The sequence below is a fragment of the Podarcis liolepis genome, assembly GCF_965112155.1.
Source record: "Podarcis liolepis genome assembly, chromosome: 11".
NCBI classification, from domain to species: Eukaryota; Metazoa; Chordata; class Lepidosauria; order Squamata; family Lacertidae; genus Podarcis; species Podarcis liolepis.
This window is the reverse complement of record NC_139565.1, coordinates 1,091,150-1,107,086: the sequence shown is the minus strand read 5'-3', so window position 1 is coordinate 1,107,086 and position 15,937 is coordinate 1,091,150. Positions and strand designations below refer to the sequence as shown.

At 43.1% G+C, this 15,937-nt stretch overlaps 1 protein-coding gene across 6 annotated transcripts in view; it reads right to left on the bottom strand.

Annotated features, from left to right (window-relative positions):
- MAMDC2 (MAM domain containing 2) overlaps positions 1 to 15,937 on the bottom strand; it is an 84,461-nt gene that overhangs the window by 16,652 nt on the left and 51,872 nt on the right. For all 6 annotated transcript variants that reach the window (XR_014516931.1, XM_083464894.1, XM_083464897.1 and 3 more), the window contains 2 exons: positions 14,799 to 14,945; positions 12,815 to 13,080 (listed from right to left, as the gene is read on the bottom strand). Coding sequence is in view for 5 of the 6 variants with exons in the window: in XM_083464894.1 (XP_083321020.1) it covers positions 12,815 to 13,080; positions 14,799 to 14,945 (413 nt within the window). In the remaining variant the exon portion in view is untranslated. The remainder of the gene's footprint in view (positions 1 to 12,814; positions 13,081 to 14,798; positions 14,946 to 15,937) is intronic.

The following is a 15,937-nucleotide window of genomic DNA, read 5'->3' as shown; positions in this document are numbered from 1 at the left end:
TCCACATTGCACAGTGGACTCGGCCCGATATAACATATGCTGTCAACATGCTGTGTAGACAAGCTGAAAAACCATCAATGCATGCTTGGCAAGGAGTAAAAAGAGTTTTAAGGTATCTCCAAACTACCAAAAGGTTTCGCTTAAAACTATCAGCAGAGGGCAGCACACAACTTGAATGTTGAGCCGACAGCAGTTGGGCTGATGCTGGACCAGATAGAAAATCAGTGTCAGGAATGGCGATAAAATTTGGAAATGCACTAATTGGTTGGAGATCAAGAAAACAATCACTTATAGCTTTAAGTTCAACTGAATCTGAGTTCAATGCATTATCAGATGTATGTAGAGAACTGGAATTTTATAAGCAACTGGTACAAGAATTGTTTGGAGAATGTTCCCTACCTATCAGAGTGTGGGAAGACAATCAACCTTGTATTAAACTAGCTAAATCAGGTCAATTCAAGGCACACACAAAACACTTGGATATCAGTTATCAAAATGTATGCCAAAGTGTAAAACAAGGTTTAATTGAACTAAAGTATTGTCCAAGCCAAGAAAATCTCGCATACGGTTTTACAAAAGCTTTGAGTCCGCAATCTCATAAATGTTTCTGTTCAGGTTTAAATTTGAATTAAGGTTGGTACGGCTCAGTGTTACGAGCGAGAGGGGGTGTTGGTATTAAAGGGTTAAGAAGCTCTAGTCAAGACGCTCTAATCACTGAGCAGCTGAAGGTCGTTAGGCTTCCAGGAATGTGAGTTTGTATAAATAGTCAACTCACTCCTGTGTTTGCCCCTTTTTTCCCCCTTCTCCTTTTCTTTTGGGACGTGTTTGCTGAAATGTGTGATTCTTCACCAGGGTTTTTTGTTTTGTGTAAATAAACCTTTTATTTGAGTTCCAAACCGCTTGCTCCAAGATTCCTTTATTGAAAAGATGCTGACTCTCCAGCCCTTCTTGAGCCGCTGTGCGAAATGCTCTGCTGTAATGGGACATTGTGGTATCAGAAGCGCACTGGACATTTGATTAGCATTAAACTAATTAAAGTTTAATGGGACACCTGCTTTTATAGTCAGCCAGCTGTCAACACTGTAGCAACAACAACAACCCAGGGTTTCCTGCCTAAAATAACGGACGTGGACCTGAGTGAAAACTATCTACAGTATCCCCTGCTGGCCCAGGGTGAGAACTTCAGTACATAACAGTTTCAGGTTAAGTACAGACCTCCAGAAAGAATTAAGTACTTAACCAGAGGTACCACTGTACTGCTTTTGAGACTCCATTTCCCCTTCTGCAACAGAAAATCCAAGAATGTCACTTTATTTGTGAGTGAATATAGTGCTATGTGGGCAGTATCTATGGGAATAATTTAATTGGGAGTACAGCAGGAAGTGGATAATGACCACATGCTTACAACTGTTTTATTCTTGCTTCATAAGGCTTTGTGTTGGCTTATCAGTGACTTTGTGCTGATACAGGTTTCATACTGATTGTTTTAGTAGATGTTAATTGGTTGTATCTGTATTTCTTGGTTACTGAATTGTAATGTGAATTGTCCAGAAGTCATGGCCGATTGTGTTGTATATAAATGCACCCCAAAATAAAATATAGTCACAGATATCAGATCTCCAGTATCCCATGTTTAAAGTATAATGTGGACAAATTATGCAGATGCTTTTCTGTCCAAGGATAAAAAAAGGAACAGCAATTGCAGCACTGAAGAATGAAGGAGAAAAGAGCCCTGAGAGAAAACCAAGGCTGGAGACTATTCCTGTTGCATCTCCTGTATATTCAAACAGTTACACAGTGCAACAGAAATGGCTACCTGAACAGAAAAATAGGATAGTGATGTGTTTAGCAAGTCCTCAGCATTCAATTAGACTTCCCGTGTCTTAATTTTACAAGTCTGTTTCTTCACTGGTGAAACTATACCTCTTTGATTCTTTTTACAACAGGGAAATATTTTGTGCTAAACAGAAATTATTCTTAGCCTCCCCCTTTCTTACACAGTCACCAACAAGAAAGTGAGGAGAAAAATCAATGTTTTACAATATATTTATGGTATGATAAAATTTTAGGGGGCACACACATAGTGGACTCACATTTGGTGTGGAGAGAACAATCTGGCTCTTAATACGGCTAAGACCAAGGAATTGGTGGTGGATTACAGGAAAAAAAAGGCGGACATTCAGCCCTTGTATATCAACGGGGAACGGGTGGAGAGGGTGGCGGAATTCAGGTTTTTGGGAGTAGCTATCGATCAGGGCATGACTTGGAGCGCACATACCACTGCTCTGGTGAAGAAGGCCCAGCAGAGAATTTATTTCCTCAGACTTTTAAAGAAGAACAATCTGAGTGAGAGACTGCTGGTGTCCTTCTACCGAGGCTCCATAGAGAGCATTCTTACATACTGTATTTGTGCTTGGTTCTCCAGTTGTACAGCTAGGGAGAGGAAGGTGCTCCAGAAGGTCATAACCACAGCCCAAAGGATTATTGGCCATCCTCTCCCATCTTTGGAAGAACTGTACGGTTCCCGTTGTCTTAGGAAAGCAAATAACATCCTGCAGGATTCATCTCACCCGGGACACTGTCTGTTTGCACTACTGCCTTCTGGCAGGAGATATAGAAACATCAAGTCAAAGACAAATAGACTGAAAAACAGTTTCTATCCAAGAGCTGTGGCCTTTTTGAATGCTGTAACTCGATAGTGTGACCTGGGAGTTTGATGGGTGTGGTGTGGGTGTGGCTGGAATGTGGTTTGTTTGGTTGTTGTTGTTGTTTTGCTTTTGTTGTTTTAAGGGATGGCATCCAATTTCGTTGCACTTTGTGCAATGTTGCACTTGTGTAATGACAATAAAGAATCTATTCTATTCTATTCTATTCTATTCTATTAGTTTCCAGAAAACGAATCCTTTACCCTTCAGAATTTAGGAAATAGTCCCTGAGAAAATTACACAATCCCAAAAGCCATTTTGGCTCTCCTAATGACTCCTAATGACTTCCTTCCTCTGCAGAAGGAAATAACTTGTAGAAACTTTCCCAGTACAGTGGTATCTCAGTTTAAGAACATTCTTGTTCGATTCGGTTTACGAACTCCACAAAACTGGAAGTAGTGTCCTGGTTTGTAAACTGTACCTCGGTCTAAGAACGGAAGCCAAACGGTGGAAGGGCACTGGAAGTGGGAGGCCTCATTAGGGAAAGCACACCTCAGTTAAAGAACGGTTTCGGTTTAAGAACGGACTTCAGGAATGGATTAAGTTCGTAAACCAAGATAGCACTGTGAATCCAGGCCTGTGACCTGGATTCAAGAATTGAAGAATTTACCAACTCAAAAGAATGCCCCAGACTGGCCATGTAATGCAATTACTAGCCATTATCAGGTAGCTTTTATATGCCTGTTGTCGTTGTCCATGGAGTTTTCTTGGCAGGGATACTGGAGTGGCTTGTGCTCACTGGAAGGACAGATCCTGAAGCTGAGGCTCCAGTACTTTGGCCACCTCATGAGAAGAGAAGACTCCCTGGAAAAGCCCCTGATGTTGGGAAAGATGGAGGGCACAAGGAGAAGGGGATGACAGAGGACGAGATGGTGGGACAGTGTTCTCGAAGCTAGCAGCATGAGTTTGACCAAACTGTGGGAGGCAGTGGAAGACAGGAGTGCCTGGCGTGCTCTGGTCCAGGGGGTCACAAAGAGTTGGACACGACTAAACGACTAAACAACAACATCAGGTAGCTTGTAAGACAGGAGACAAGCCGCACTCTCAAATTTCTGTTGTAGATGTGTATGATGTCTTTGGGGTAGCTTTTGGCTAAGGGGTTGGGCAATTTCTAAAGTCTTTAAAAGTTTTTGCACACCTTTGCTTTGGTTCCTCACCTCTTTGCAAGAGAAGGGGAACTCTGTTGCAGCAGGAAATTAAATATCTTCCCTGCTTTCCTTCTACTGGTTCCTGCCTCCATTCATTCTTCTCTGACCAATCATGGACTTGCGCCTTGGGAGGTTGGGATGCAAAAGCCAATCCCAATTTTTTCTACAACAATGGAAAAATTACGGACAGCAAATAATAAAGTTCTGACTTGAGAAACTATTGCAAGAGTACAACATGGAAGTGGTCCCTTTAGAGCAGTTATGGGACAAACCGGTTTCAAGACAGAACTGTCTATGTTTATTATAAATGATCTATTGTTTTTAAGTTGGGACAGTGGTACCTTGGGTTAAGAACTTAATTCCTTCTGGAGGTCCGTTCTTAACCTGAAACTGTTCTTAACCTGAAGCACCACTTTAGCTAATGGGGCCTCCTGCTGCTGCCGCACCACCGGAGCACGATTTATGTTCTCATCCTGAAGCAAAGTTCTTAACCTGAGGTACTATTTCTGGGTTAGCAGAGTCTGTAACCTGAAGCATCTGTAAGCTGAAGCGTCTGTAACCCGAGGCACCACTGTACTGGTGTTCTTACAGCCCCCCGAAATTTGGAACATGCTGGGATCTTCACTGCTTAATCAGGCCTAGATCCCTGTTCCTCCAAAAAGCAACAGTGTTGACTGGACAGGGTAGAATTCCTTAGGAAAACATGTAGTTTAAAAAATCCTAAAGATTCTGCCCCTTTTCATCCTTGGGCTCCTGCAAAATAACTCTCATGATGTAGGGATTTTTTTAGCATTAAGTCCTTACTTTGTTGATGGACAGAGAGTGAACTATTAACTACAGATACTCTTATTTTTGTTTTAAGTTGAACTGTTAGCTGTATTTACTGTTAAAAATCTTTATTGATTTATCGCTTATCTAGTTAAACTCACACTCCAGAGTTTTCTAAGATGGCCAATCACATTTTGTATCCATGGCCTACTTGCGACTTTTCCTGTACAAAATACTCCAGCCAGTAACTGCCTGAAACAGCTAATTCAAACATATCTTGGAAAACCCTACACAGCCTCAGAAACAAGAGTTCTTTCATTCATCCGTTACACAGTTTTGACTCAGAGAACAAATATGTTCACAAAACGCTGCACCAAAAGCTAAAGTATGGACTTCATTTACTATTTGCATGATGTACTCTTTACAGTGTGGAGGAGCATGGAGTAAAATAAGTTGCTAAAAAGTTTTAGAAGATTTTTCCAACTACAAAAGTTATGTAACCAGGACGGTTCTAAAAAGGATGGAATGGAAACATCTGATTCTCTCACTCTATTTGACATTCAAGGATGGCCAAAATACAACTTGGCTGTATAGACTATTTACTATTTCCATAGACAACCAGGAAATCAAAGTTGCATAAATCAACCACAGGCCAGCTCAAACAAGTGCTAGGCATGAAGATTCATGAGAAGGAACAAAGCTGAAGAACAGGAAAATATCAACTGATTTTCATTAAGCTTGCACTGAGATTATAAATGGGACCTGTAAGAAAATGCTGTGCACTAAATTATAAATTCTACATGTTCTTCATTCAATGTAAAAGTTTTGCAACCACAATCATTCGCCGCCCCCTTTGCTGGTGACATATTATTGTGTACACAGCACTCAAGGTGTGATCTTACTTGTGTGGACCCTTTGTCTCTTCTGTAATGCCTCCTATATTGCACTATATATAACTGGGAAGCACTGGCCAGCGAGCACTCCAGTTGGAGAACAGCCTTGACCAAAGGTGTTATGGACTCTGAAGACACTCGAACTCAGGACGCAAGGGAGAAATGTGCTAAGAGGAAGGCACATTTGGCAAACCCTCACCGGGACCAACTCCTGTCCATAAACCGATATCCCCGCTGTGGAAGGACGTGTGGATCCAGAATTGGCCTCCACAGTCACTTACGGACTCAATGTTAAAACCATGTTTATGGAAGACAATCTTACTCAGCTATGAGTGATTGCCGGAGAAGAAGAAGAAGAAGAAGAAGAAGAAGAAGAAGAAGAAGAAGAAGAAGAAGATTGCACTATAGACTGTGATCCCCTTGAGTCAGGGACCTCCCCTCTTGAAGAAGAAGAAGAAGAAGAGTTTGGATTTGATATCCCGCCTTTCACTCCCCTTCAGGAGTCTCAAAGCGGCTAACAATCTCCTTTCCCTTCCTCCCCCACAACAAACACTCTGTGAGGTGAGTGGGGCTGAGAGACTTTCAAAGAAGTGTGACTGGCCCAAGGTCACCCAGCAGCTGCATGTGGAGGAGCGGAGACGCGAACCCGGTTACCCAGATTACGTGACTACCGCTCTTAACCACTACACCACACTGGCTCTCAGTGTGCTTTGACTTTGCAAAGCACTGTGTACATACATGGTGTTACCTTATTTAGTATTATTAGTAGCAATAATGAAAATGAGTCTCCTGTTGATGACACCTAATATGCCATTGGTCTTTCGACCCATAGCATTATACTGTTATGTTGCAACCCACTATAACCCCTAAATGTTTTCAAGAAGTGCTACCACTTATCCAAGTTGCCATTTAATGCTTGCATATTTAGTTCACTTTTCTTATTGTAATATTTTAGGTTTTTCCCAAAAAAAAGGAGAGAGAGCGCGAGGGTGCACTATTTAGAATCATAGAATCATAGAATCATAGAGTTGGAAGAGACCACAAGGGCCATCGAGTCCAACCCCCTGCCAAGCAGGAAACACCATCAGAGCACTCCTGACATATGGTTGTCAAGCCTCTGCTTAAAGACCTCCAAAGTAGGAGACTCCACCACACTCCTTGGCAGCAAATTCCACTGTCGAACAGCTCTTACTGTCAGGAAGTTCTTCCTAATGTTTAGGTGGAAACTTCTTTCTTGTAGTTTGGATCCATTGCTCCGTGTCCGCTTCTCTGGAGCAGCAGAAAACAACCTTTCTCCCTCCTCTATGTGACATCCTTTGATATATTTGAACATGGCTATCATATCACCCCTTAACCTCCTCTTCTCCAGGCTAAACATGCCCAGCTCCCTTAGCCGTTCCTCATAAGGCATCGTTTCCAGGCCTTTGACCATTTTGGTTGCCCTCCTCTGGACACGTTCCAGTTTGTCAGTGTCCTTCTTGAATTGTGGTGCCCAGAACTGGACACAGTACTCCAGGTGTGGTCTGACCAGAGCAGAATACAGTGGCACGATTACTTCCCTTGATCTAGATGCTATACTCCTATTGATGCAGCCCAGAATTGCATAGGCTTTTTTAGCTGCCGCGTCACACTGTTGGCTCATGTCAAGTTTGTGGTCAACCAAGACTCCTAGATCCTTTTCACATGTACTGCTCTCAAGCCAGGTGTCACCCATCTTGTATTTGTGCCTCTCATTTTTTTTCCCCAAGTGCAATACTTTACATTTCTCCCTGTTAAAATTCATCTTGTTTGTTTTTGCCCAGTTCTCTAATCTGTCAAGGTCGTTTTGAAGTGTGATCCTGTCCTCTGGGGTGTTAGCCACCCCTCCCAGTTTGGTGTCATCTGCAAATTTGATCAGGATGCCCTTGAGTCCATCATCCAAGTCGTTGATAAAGATGTTGAATAAGACTGGGCCCAAGACAGAACCCTGTGGCACCCCACTAGTCACTCTTCTCCAGGATGAAGAGGAACCATTGATGAGCACCCTTTGGGTTCGGTCAGTCAGCCAGTTACAAATCCACTGAGTGGTAGCATAGTCAAGACCGCATTTTACCAGCTTCTTTACAAGAATATCATGGGGCACCTTGTCAAATGCCTTGCTGAAATCAAGGTAGGCTACATCCACTGCGTTCCCTTCATCTACCAGGCTTGTAATTCTGTCAAAAAACGAGATCAGGTTAGTCTGACATGACTTATTTTTCAGAAATCCATGCTGACTATTGGTGATCACAGCATTCCTTTCTAGGTGCTCACAGACTGTTTGCTTAATGATCTGCTCCAGAATCTTCCCTGGTATTGATGTCAGACTGACTGGGCGATAATTATTTGGGTCCTCTCTTTTCCCCTTTTTGAAAATAGGGACAACATTTGCCCTCCTCCAGTCTGCCGGGACTTCGCCTGTTCTCCAGGAATTCTCAAAGATGACTGCCAGTGGTTCTGAGATCACATCTGCCAGTTCTTTTAATACTCTTGGATGCAGTTCATCTGGCCCTGGAGACTTGAATACATCTAAACTAGCCAAATATTCTTGTACTATCTCCTTAGTTATTCTGGGCTGTGTTTCCTTTGCTGAATCATTTGCTCCAAATTCTTCAGGTCGGGCATTGTTTTCTTTATCGGAGAAGACTGAGGCAAAGAAGGCATTGAGGAGTTCAGCCCTTTCTGTGTCCCCTGTTTGCATTTCACCATCTTCTCCTCTGAGTGACCCCACTGTTTCTTTGTTCTTCCTTTTGCTACGAACATACCCATAAAAGCCTTTTTTGTTGCTTTTAACCTCTCTAGCAAGCCTGAGTTCATTCTGTGCTTTAGCTTTTCTGACTTTGTGTCTACACGTGCTGGCTATTTGTTTGAATTCCTCTTTGGTGGTTTCCCCCCTTTTCCATTTTTTGTACACATCCTTTTTTAATCTTAACTCAGTTAAAAGTTCTTTAGATAGCCACCCTGGCTTCTTTAGGCATCTTCCATGTTTCCGTCTCATTGGTATTGCCTGACGTTGTGCTTTTACTATCTCCCTCTTAACAAACTCCCAGCCATCATGAACTCCCTTTCCTTTTAGTATTGCTGTCCATGGGATCTCACCCAGCACTTCCCTAAGTTTTATGAAGTCGGCTTTCTTAAAGTCAAGAAATTGAGTCCTAGTATGCTTGGCTGCTCCTTTCCGCTGTATAGTAAACTTCAGAAGAGCATGATCACTCGCGCCTAATGATCCTTCCACTTCTACCCCACTAACCAGGTCATCAACATTGGTTAGGACCAGATCTAAAATGGCTGTTCCTCTTGTTTATATTTATATTTATAGCAAACAGAATGAAACTCACACGACCATGCTACTAACTTGTTTAGTTGAAGAAATCTTAAAGATGTGATGAGGATACTACTTCTACTTCTACTCCTACTCCTAATAATAAAATGACCTTGAGGCATCGCTTCTTTTGAGAAGACCAAATCTAGAATATGGAAACAGGTAGAAATAGCAGAAAGGAATATGGAGAGCTAAAGCAGAAACATACTTTGTACACCTCACATGATTTTGATATGTAAGTCATACCGTACTCCCTGACAACTTTCATCCATAGGGACAGCACATAGATACATACACGCACGAACAGCCGCAGCTACACAGAGGCAAGATCTCTCCTCCCTCTCCCATTCTGCAGAGCACCCATATCAAAGCAGAGAACTTCTCTCACCATCGGTAGTAGTTCCCATTGCTCATCAAAAACTGTTCATGTTGCTCCTACTTGTCTTTTTAGCTGGCCTTGAAGCAAAAATGCTGAAGGCACTTAATGCTGAGTGCTTTAAAATATGGCTATTGGTACTGTCATCTCTTTGCAGTTTTTTTCAGATAAAGTCATGCAGATTTGGAAAGAGCAGGGCCGGGGCGGGAGAGTGCTAGAGTCCTGTCTAGACAAGTTGCATGAAATCAATTCCAATCTGTTACCTCAGAGGATGTGGACAGGTTGCTTGGACGGGGGAAACTGACCACCTGTCTCCTTGATCCTTGTCCATCCTGGCTTATAAAAGCTAGCCGGGAAGGGCTGGGAGATGGGCTTCGTGGGGTGGTGAATGCTTCTCTCTGTGGGGAGCCTTCCCAGACCCGCTGAAAGAGGCGGTTATTAAACTGCTTCTTAAAAAAATATCTTTAGACCCAGCCAATATGGCCAACTATTGCCCAGTCTCAAATCTTCCATTCTTGGGCAAGGTGATTGAGCGAGTGGTTGCTGAACAACTCCAGGCACGCCTGGAGGATGCGGACCATTTGGATCCCTTCCAGTCAGGATTTAGGCCTCATCATGGGACTGAAACTGCTTTGGTTGCACTGGTCGATGATCTCTGGTGGGCAAGGGACAAAGGTGAAAGTTGTTTCCTAGTTCTGCTGGATCTCTCTGTGGCCTTTGATACCATTGACCACAACATCCATCTGGAGCAGGGGTAGGCAACCTAAGGCCTGGGGGCCAGATGTGCCCCAATTGCCTTCTCAATCCAGCCTGTGGACGGTCCAGGAATCAGCGTGTTTTTACATGAGTAGAATGTGTTCTTTTATTTAAAATGCATCTCTGGGTTATTTGTGGGGCATAGGAATTCGTTCTTTTTTCTTCTTTTTTTTCAAAATATAGCCCAGCCCACCACATGGTCTGAGGGACGGTGGACTGGCCCATGGCTGAAAAAGGTTGCTGACCCCTGGTCTAGAGGGGCTGGGAGCTGGGGCACTGTTATAAAGTGGTTCTGCTCCTTCATTCCGGGCCATGTCCAGAAAGTGGTGTTCAGACCCCTGGGCTCTCACTTGTGGGGATGCCTCAGGGTTCTGTCCTTTCCCCCATGCTTTTTAACATCTATATGAAGCCTCTGGGAGAGATCATCAGGGGGTTTGGGCTGGGTATTCATCAGTATGTGGATGATACCCAGCTCTACCTCTCTTTTACATCAGAACCAGTGAAGTCGGTGAAGGTCCTGTGTGAGTGTCTGGAGGCAGTTGGAAGATGGATAGCAGCAAACAGATTGAGGTTGAATCCTGACAAGACAGATGTACTGTTTTGGGGGGACGGGGCAGGCAGGTGTGGGGGACTCCCTGGTTCTGAATGGCGTAATCATGCCCCTGAAGGACCAGGTGCGCAGCCTGGGAGTCATTTTGGGCTCCCAGCTGTCCATGGAGGTGCAGGTCAATTCTGTGTCCAGGGCAGCTGTCTACCAGATCCATCTGGTACGCAGGATGAGACCCTATCTGCCCGCAGGCAGTCTCGCCAGAGTGGTGCATGCTCTAGTTATCTCTCACTTGGACTACTGCAATGCGCTCTATGTGGGGCTACCTTTAAAGGTGACCCAGAAACTACAAGTAATCTAGAATTCAGCAGCTAGACTGGTGACTGGGAGTGGCTGCCGAGACCACATAACTTTGAGAGATTTATTGCAAGCAAAGTGTGCTAATAAATCTTGTACCCACACGCTTCCTTTGGTGTGAGCTTCACAGAATACGCAATGTCATTGGAAGCCAATTTAAGTCTGAACACTGTCCTTCTGGACAATGAAGGAAACAACGGCTTGAAAGCTACAACTAGTGTTTATTGTAGAAAACAGTAAGAAACACATAGATTACTATATACAGATACAGAGTGTTAACAGCATGTACACTCTCTCAGCAAACTGCCATTAACCAATCCCTCATACTCTAACCACCACAGACAGAAAGACTCTCTCAGAATGCCGGGGTGTGTGTGTGTATATATATATATATATATATATATATATATATATATATATATATATATATCAGCTCTGTTACAGTATAACACTGATTGGTTGAGCTCAACCAATCCTTATCTTATACCTACTGTTAACCAATCAACAGGCTGTCTGTGAGGAAGACTTATGTTTCTGGGCAGGCTGCCAAGAATATCTCTGAGACCACATAAGACCAATCCTGAAAGACCTACATTGGCTCCCAGTACATTTCTGAGCACAATTCAAAGTGTTGGTGCTGATCTTTAAAGCCCTAAATGGCCTTGGTCCAGTATCCCTGAAGGAGCATCTCCACCCCCATCATTCTGCCCGGACGCTGAGGTCCAATGCCGAGGGCCTTCTGGCGGTTCCCTCGCTGAAAGAAGTGAGGTTACAGGGAACCAGGCAGAGGGTCTTATCGGTATTGGTGCCCGCCCTGTGGAACGCCCTCCCACCAGATGTCAAGGAAATAAACAACTATCTGATTTTTAGAAGACATCTGACGGCAGCCCTGTTTAGGGAAGTTTTTAATGTTTGATGTTGCTTTATTATTATTATTATTCCGTTGGGAGCCGCTCAGAGTGGGTGGGGTATAGATAATAAATAATAATAATAATAATAATAATAAGAAGAAGAAGAAGAAGAAGAAGAAGCCTTATTTCATGTAATAGACAATTTGCAGAGAGTGCAGCACATCACCACCCCTACCAGAAATGCTTGTGCTAATGGAGACTTAAAAAGGTAAAGGTAAAGGTACCCCTGCCCGTACGGGCCAGTCTTGCCAGACTCTAGGGTTGTGCACCCATCTCACTCAAGAGGCCGTGGGCCAGCGCTGTCCGAAGACACTTCCGGGTCACGTGGCCAGCGTGACATCGCTGCTCTGGCGAACCAGAGCCGCACACGGAAACGCCGTTTACCTTCCCGCTGGTAAGCGGTCCCTATTTATCTACTTGCACCCGGAGGTGCTTTCAAACTGCTAGGTTGGCAGGCGCTGGGACCGAACGACGGGAGCGCACCCCGCCGCAGGGATTCGAACCGCCGACCTTTTGATCGGCAAGCCCTAGGCGCTGAGGCTTTTACCCACAGCGCCACCTGCGTCCCATAATGGAGACTTATCAGTGCTCAATTATTCCACAAGTAAATAATTGCAGCCCCCCCGTCCAGGCCTTCAAGCAGCCAAACACAATAAGGTTGTCACACGACTAGGCAAAACTATATTGTCCATTATTGGCTCCTTTCTTTTCTTAACTTCAGTTGTAGGGTTCTCAATAGGAAAGTTTAAATTGAGGTGAACCCTATAGCAAATAGGTAGTGGCTGGTGTCTCTCTTTCCTAGGAGAGGTGCTCATATTGTATCCAATTTAAATATCAAATTTTGGTTTGATTAATTGGGAAATTGCCTTTAGAACCAATTGCTACTCAACCCATTTAGTGGCTAAATCTTTATCTGTGATCACATTCCCATCTGTCAGGGAAGTTTCAATGGAAAATAATATGCATTACTTTGGAACCCTGCAATCTGACATACAGAAATTACTGGTCATTACCTTGGCAGGCATGGGCTTTTTGAAGCTGATCTCCACTTGCGTCCAGACTCCTCTGGGAGTTTCCAAGACAGACCAGATTTTCTCTTGTACCACATGGTTCTCTTCAAAGATGTAAACAGCCAGGGCATCAGTCATTTTGAAAAAGCCATATAAGGCATAATAGAACCGCAGACAATACTGTAAATTTCCTGGCAAAGTAGTGCTGTACAAACGGCCAATGTACCCAGGTTGTGATGTAAACTTTGTATTCGCTAGCAAGTAGTAACCTGCAAAACAATGCAATGTTAAAAAACATTTCTGGCCAACTCATTCCATCACCTCATTTTAGGACACTTTTAGGCATTTCATTGGATTCTAGAGTTACAGAAAATTTCCGCTGGCAAAGTTGCAAGTTATAACCATTACTGATTATATAACACCATGTTTCTAAATGAGTGTTTGAAAGAAAACCTCCCAAATAAGTTTCACCTATATCGCATTTAGCCAACTACCAGGTGTTATTGAAGATCAAGACATTTCAATCTTACAATGAGAGAACTTCTTTCTCTGCAGGAAGCCCTGGCTTCACCAGTTCAGGTGGCAGCTGACTCGGCTCCAAGGTCCTCCAGACGTGACGCTAAATCACACAACACATTTTCCCCAAGCAGCTCCTCAGTAGATATTAAAGCTCTATTGAACACATTGTTGGATCCTGAATTATAGTTTAGATCATATTGCTGTGTCACTGACCATACTTCACTGCTCACCAGATTGACAGTGCAATCCTATGCAATCCTATTCAGAAGTGAGTAACACCCACTGAGTTCAATGGGGCTTATTCCCAGGTGAGTACAGACTGCAGGTTAAGCCAGTCTCTATCTGAAGTAGTTTGGTAAAATTCATTTTTACCAGAAAAGCTATTCTGAGGTAAAGTAACAAAGATTCTCATGGCACCTTAAATACTATAATATGCATTATGGAAGATAATAGATACCCACTTCACCAGATACATGAAGTATAATCCCAAAATGGCAGGCAGATGTATACACACGTAGAGAGGAATGAGGTCAGAGAAAATGCTATTTATGAGAGTTCTTAAATAGTACTTCATTTACTAAGCCTTTAATGAAGCAGCTGGTAACAGGGGATTTTGTACTTAAAGCAGCTTCAGAATATCAAGGAATTGCATTTATCACTTGATCTTGATTTCATTCACCACCATGTGACGGCTGATTCTCTTCTCAGAAAACTGATGGGGCACGAAAGCCGAGCTAAACACCTTTTAGTCAGTTTTTATAATAGCTATTCAAACCTCAGCCCATGTGTGCCATCTCCTCCAGCTGCCCAGAAACAATATTTTCTGGTGTTTGTCCATAGTAAATCACTGATCCTGTTTTTGCCTTTTAGGTAAGTAAAAACTTATTATGTGTATCATATTATTTGTTATATTATTGGTTATCAAACTTGAATTTACTCATCTGCAGTGTATGCAATATCTGCAATTTATCATGTGTCCCACACTTTCATTACCCATTCTTCTTTGGAGGAATGTCCAGTGTTTCCCAAATCCCTAAAAAATACCCTGTAACCGAGAAACATTAAGCTGAGGGAGAATTGCGTTTCTGAGGCTGGGCAGTTCCCACAGGTCCAAACCGAGCCACCCCACCAGCTTCTCAGCACCTTAATCCCCTGCGATTGTTTTTTTACAGACTTACAGTAGTGCTAGATCCCCTGTCCCCTCCTATTTATACCAGCTTCTCCCCCCCCCCCCCGAAGGCATTTCACCAGAATATAGTGATGCCTGTTTTGGTGCTCTGGCTTTTGTTTCATGGGCTGCTGTTGTCTATTCTTTGTGACAACCTAAGAAAAATAGTTTGGAAAAAATGCTGGGAGTTCCAGAATTCCCACAAAACTTTCATGGCAATGTGCGATTGGGTTCAGAACATTGAGGTACTTCATCTGTATGTTCTGCTTGTTCTTCAGGTTAAGAAGATTTGTCACATACCCATGCCAGTAGTATGGTCTCCTGGCCTGTATGCATTGGGCTTTACTTTGACCCTGCTCCAGCCAGGGCCATCCTTGCGATCCTGATAAAAATTACACAGATCCTCCTCAAAACTGCAACTTGCCTGTGAAGGACTGAAGGAAATTTCTGAAAGGTAGTTAGGAGAAAGGAAGAGATAAAATGAATTTGCATGGTAAGCAAGCGCACACAGAGCAATACGAGCATTAGAACAACATGCATCAAGACAACAATCAATGTTGTTTTATTTGTTCATTAACGGCAGCTGTGCATATTATCCAAGGCAGACATATGTGAAGACTCTCTTTCGGTTAAAAGGTCCCTCTGCACCCACCTGCGCATATGTGGAAGCCATGCAACAGGGCCAAGAGGGGGACGGGAGGTTTGTGCATGCCTCCCATGCTCCCATGCAGCCTTCCCACTCAGGTCATCAGTGCAAGTTGTCTGAACAAGTAAGTAAGAAGGGAGGCTCTTGGGAGATGTGTCCAGACCTCCCATTTCACCTAAGGTCCCATTGCCTGCCCATGGCCTTGTGTACACATGGAAACAGGAAATCACACCAGTGAACCTATGGAAGTCTGTCTCTACACACTGGACAGAATTAATACCTGCTCTAAATAAATATGGCAAAACTCAAGCGGATACAAACCTCTCACATCTGTATGACAAATTGAGTCGTCTTTATTTCTTTTAAGTATAAAAAAATGGCCCATAAAAATAAATAACATATCAAAAAGAATGAAAACTCCTTCAAGATATCATGCTTAAATAGATCCATTTTTGTGCTGTTGCTCTATTTTAAAGATATATGGTAGAAATTTAAAGTTTTCAATGTGACAGCCCTCTAACATATAAAAAACACATAAATCAATATTTCCCTAAGAGAACAGATCCAACATCAGTTAAGAATTACCAGCCTATATCTCCTTAATAACGATTACAAAATATTTGCACACATACTAGCAAATAGATTGAAATGCATATTGAAAGAGTATATCCATGAGGATCAAGCAGGATTTCTCCCAGGCTGCCACATGAAAAATAATATAAGATATGCAATAGATACTCTAGAGCAGGGATTGTCAGCCTGGTCCCTACCGCCCACTAGTGGGCATTTCAGG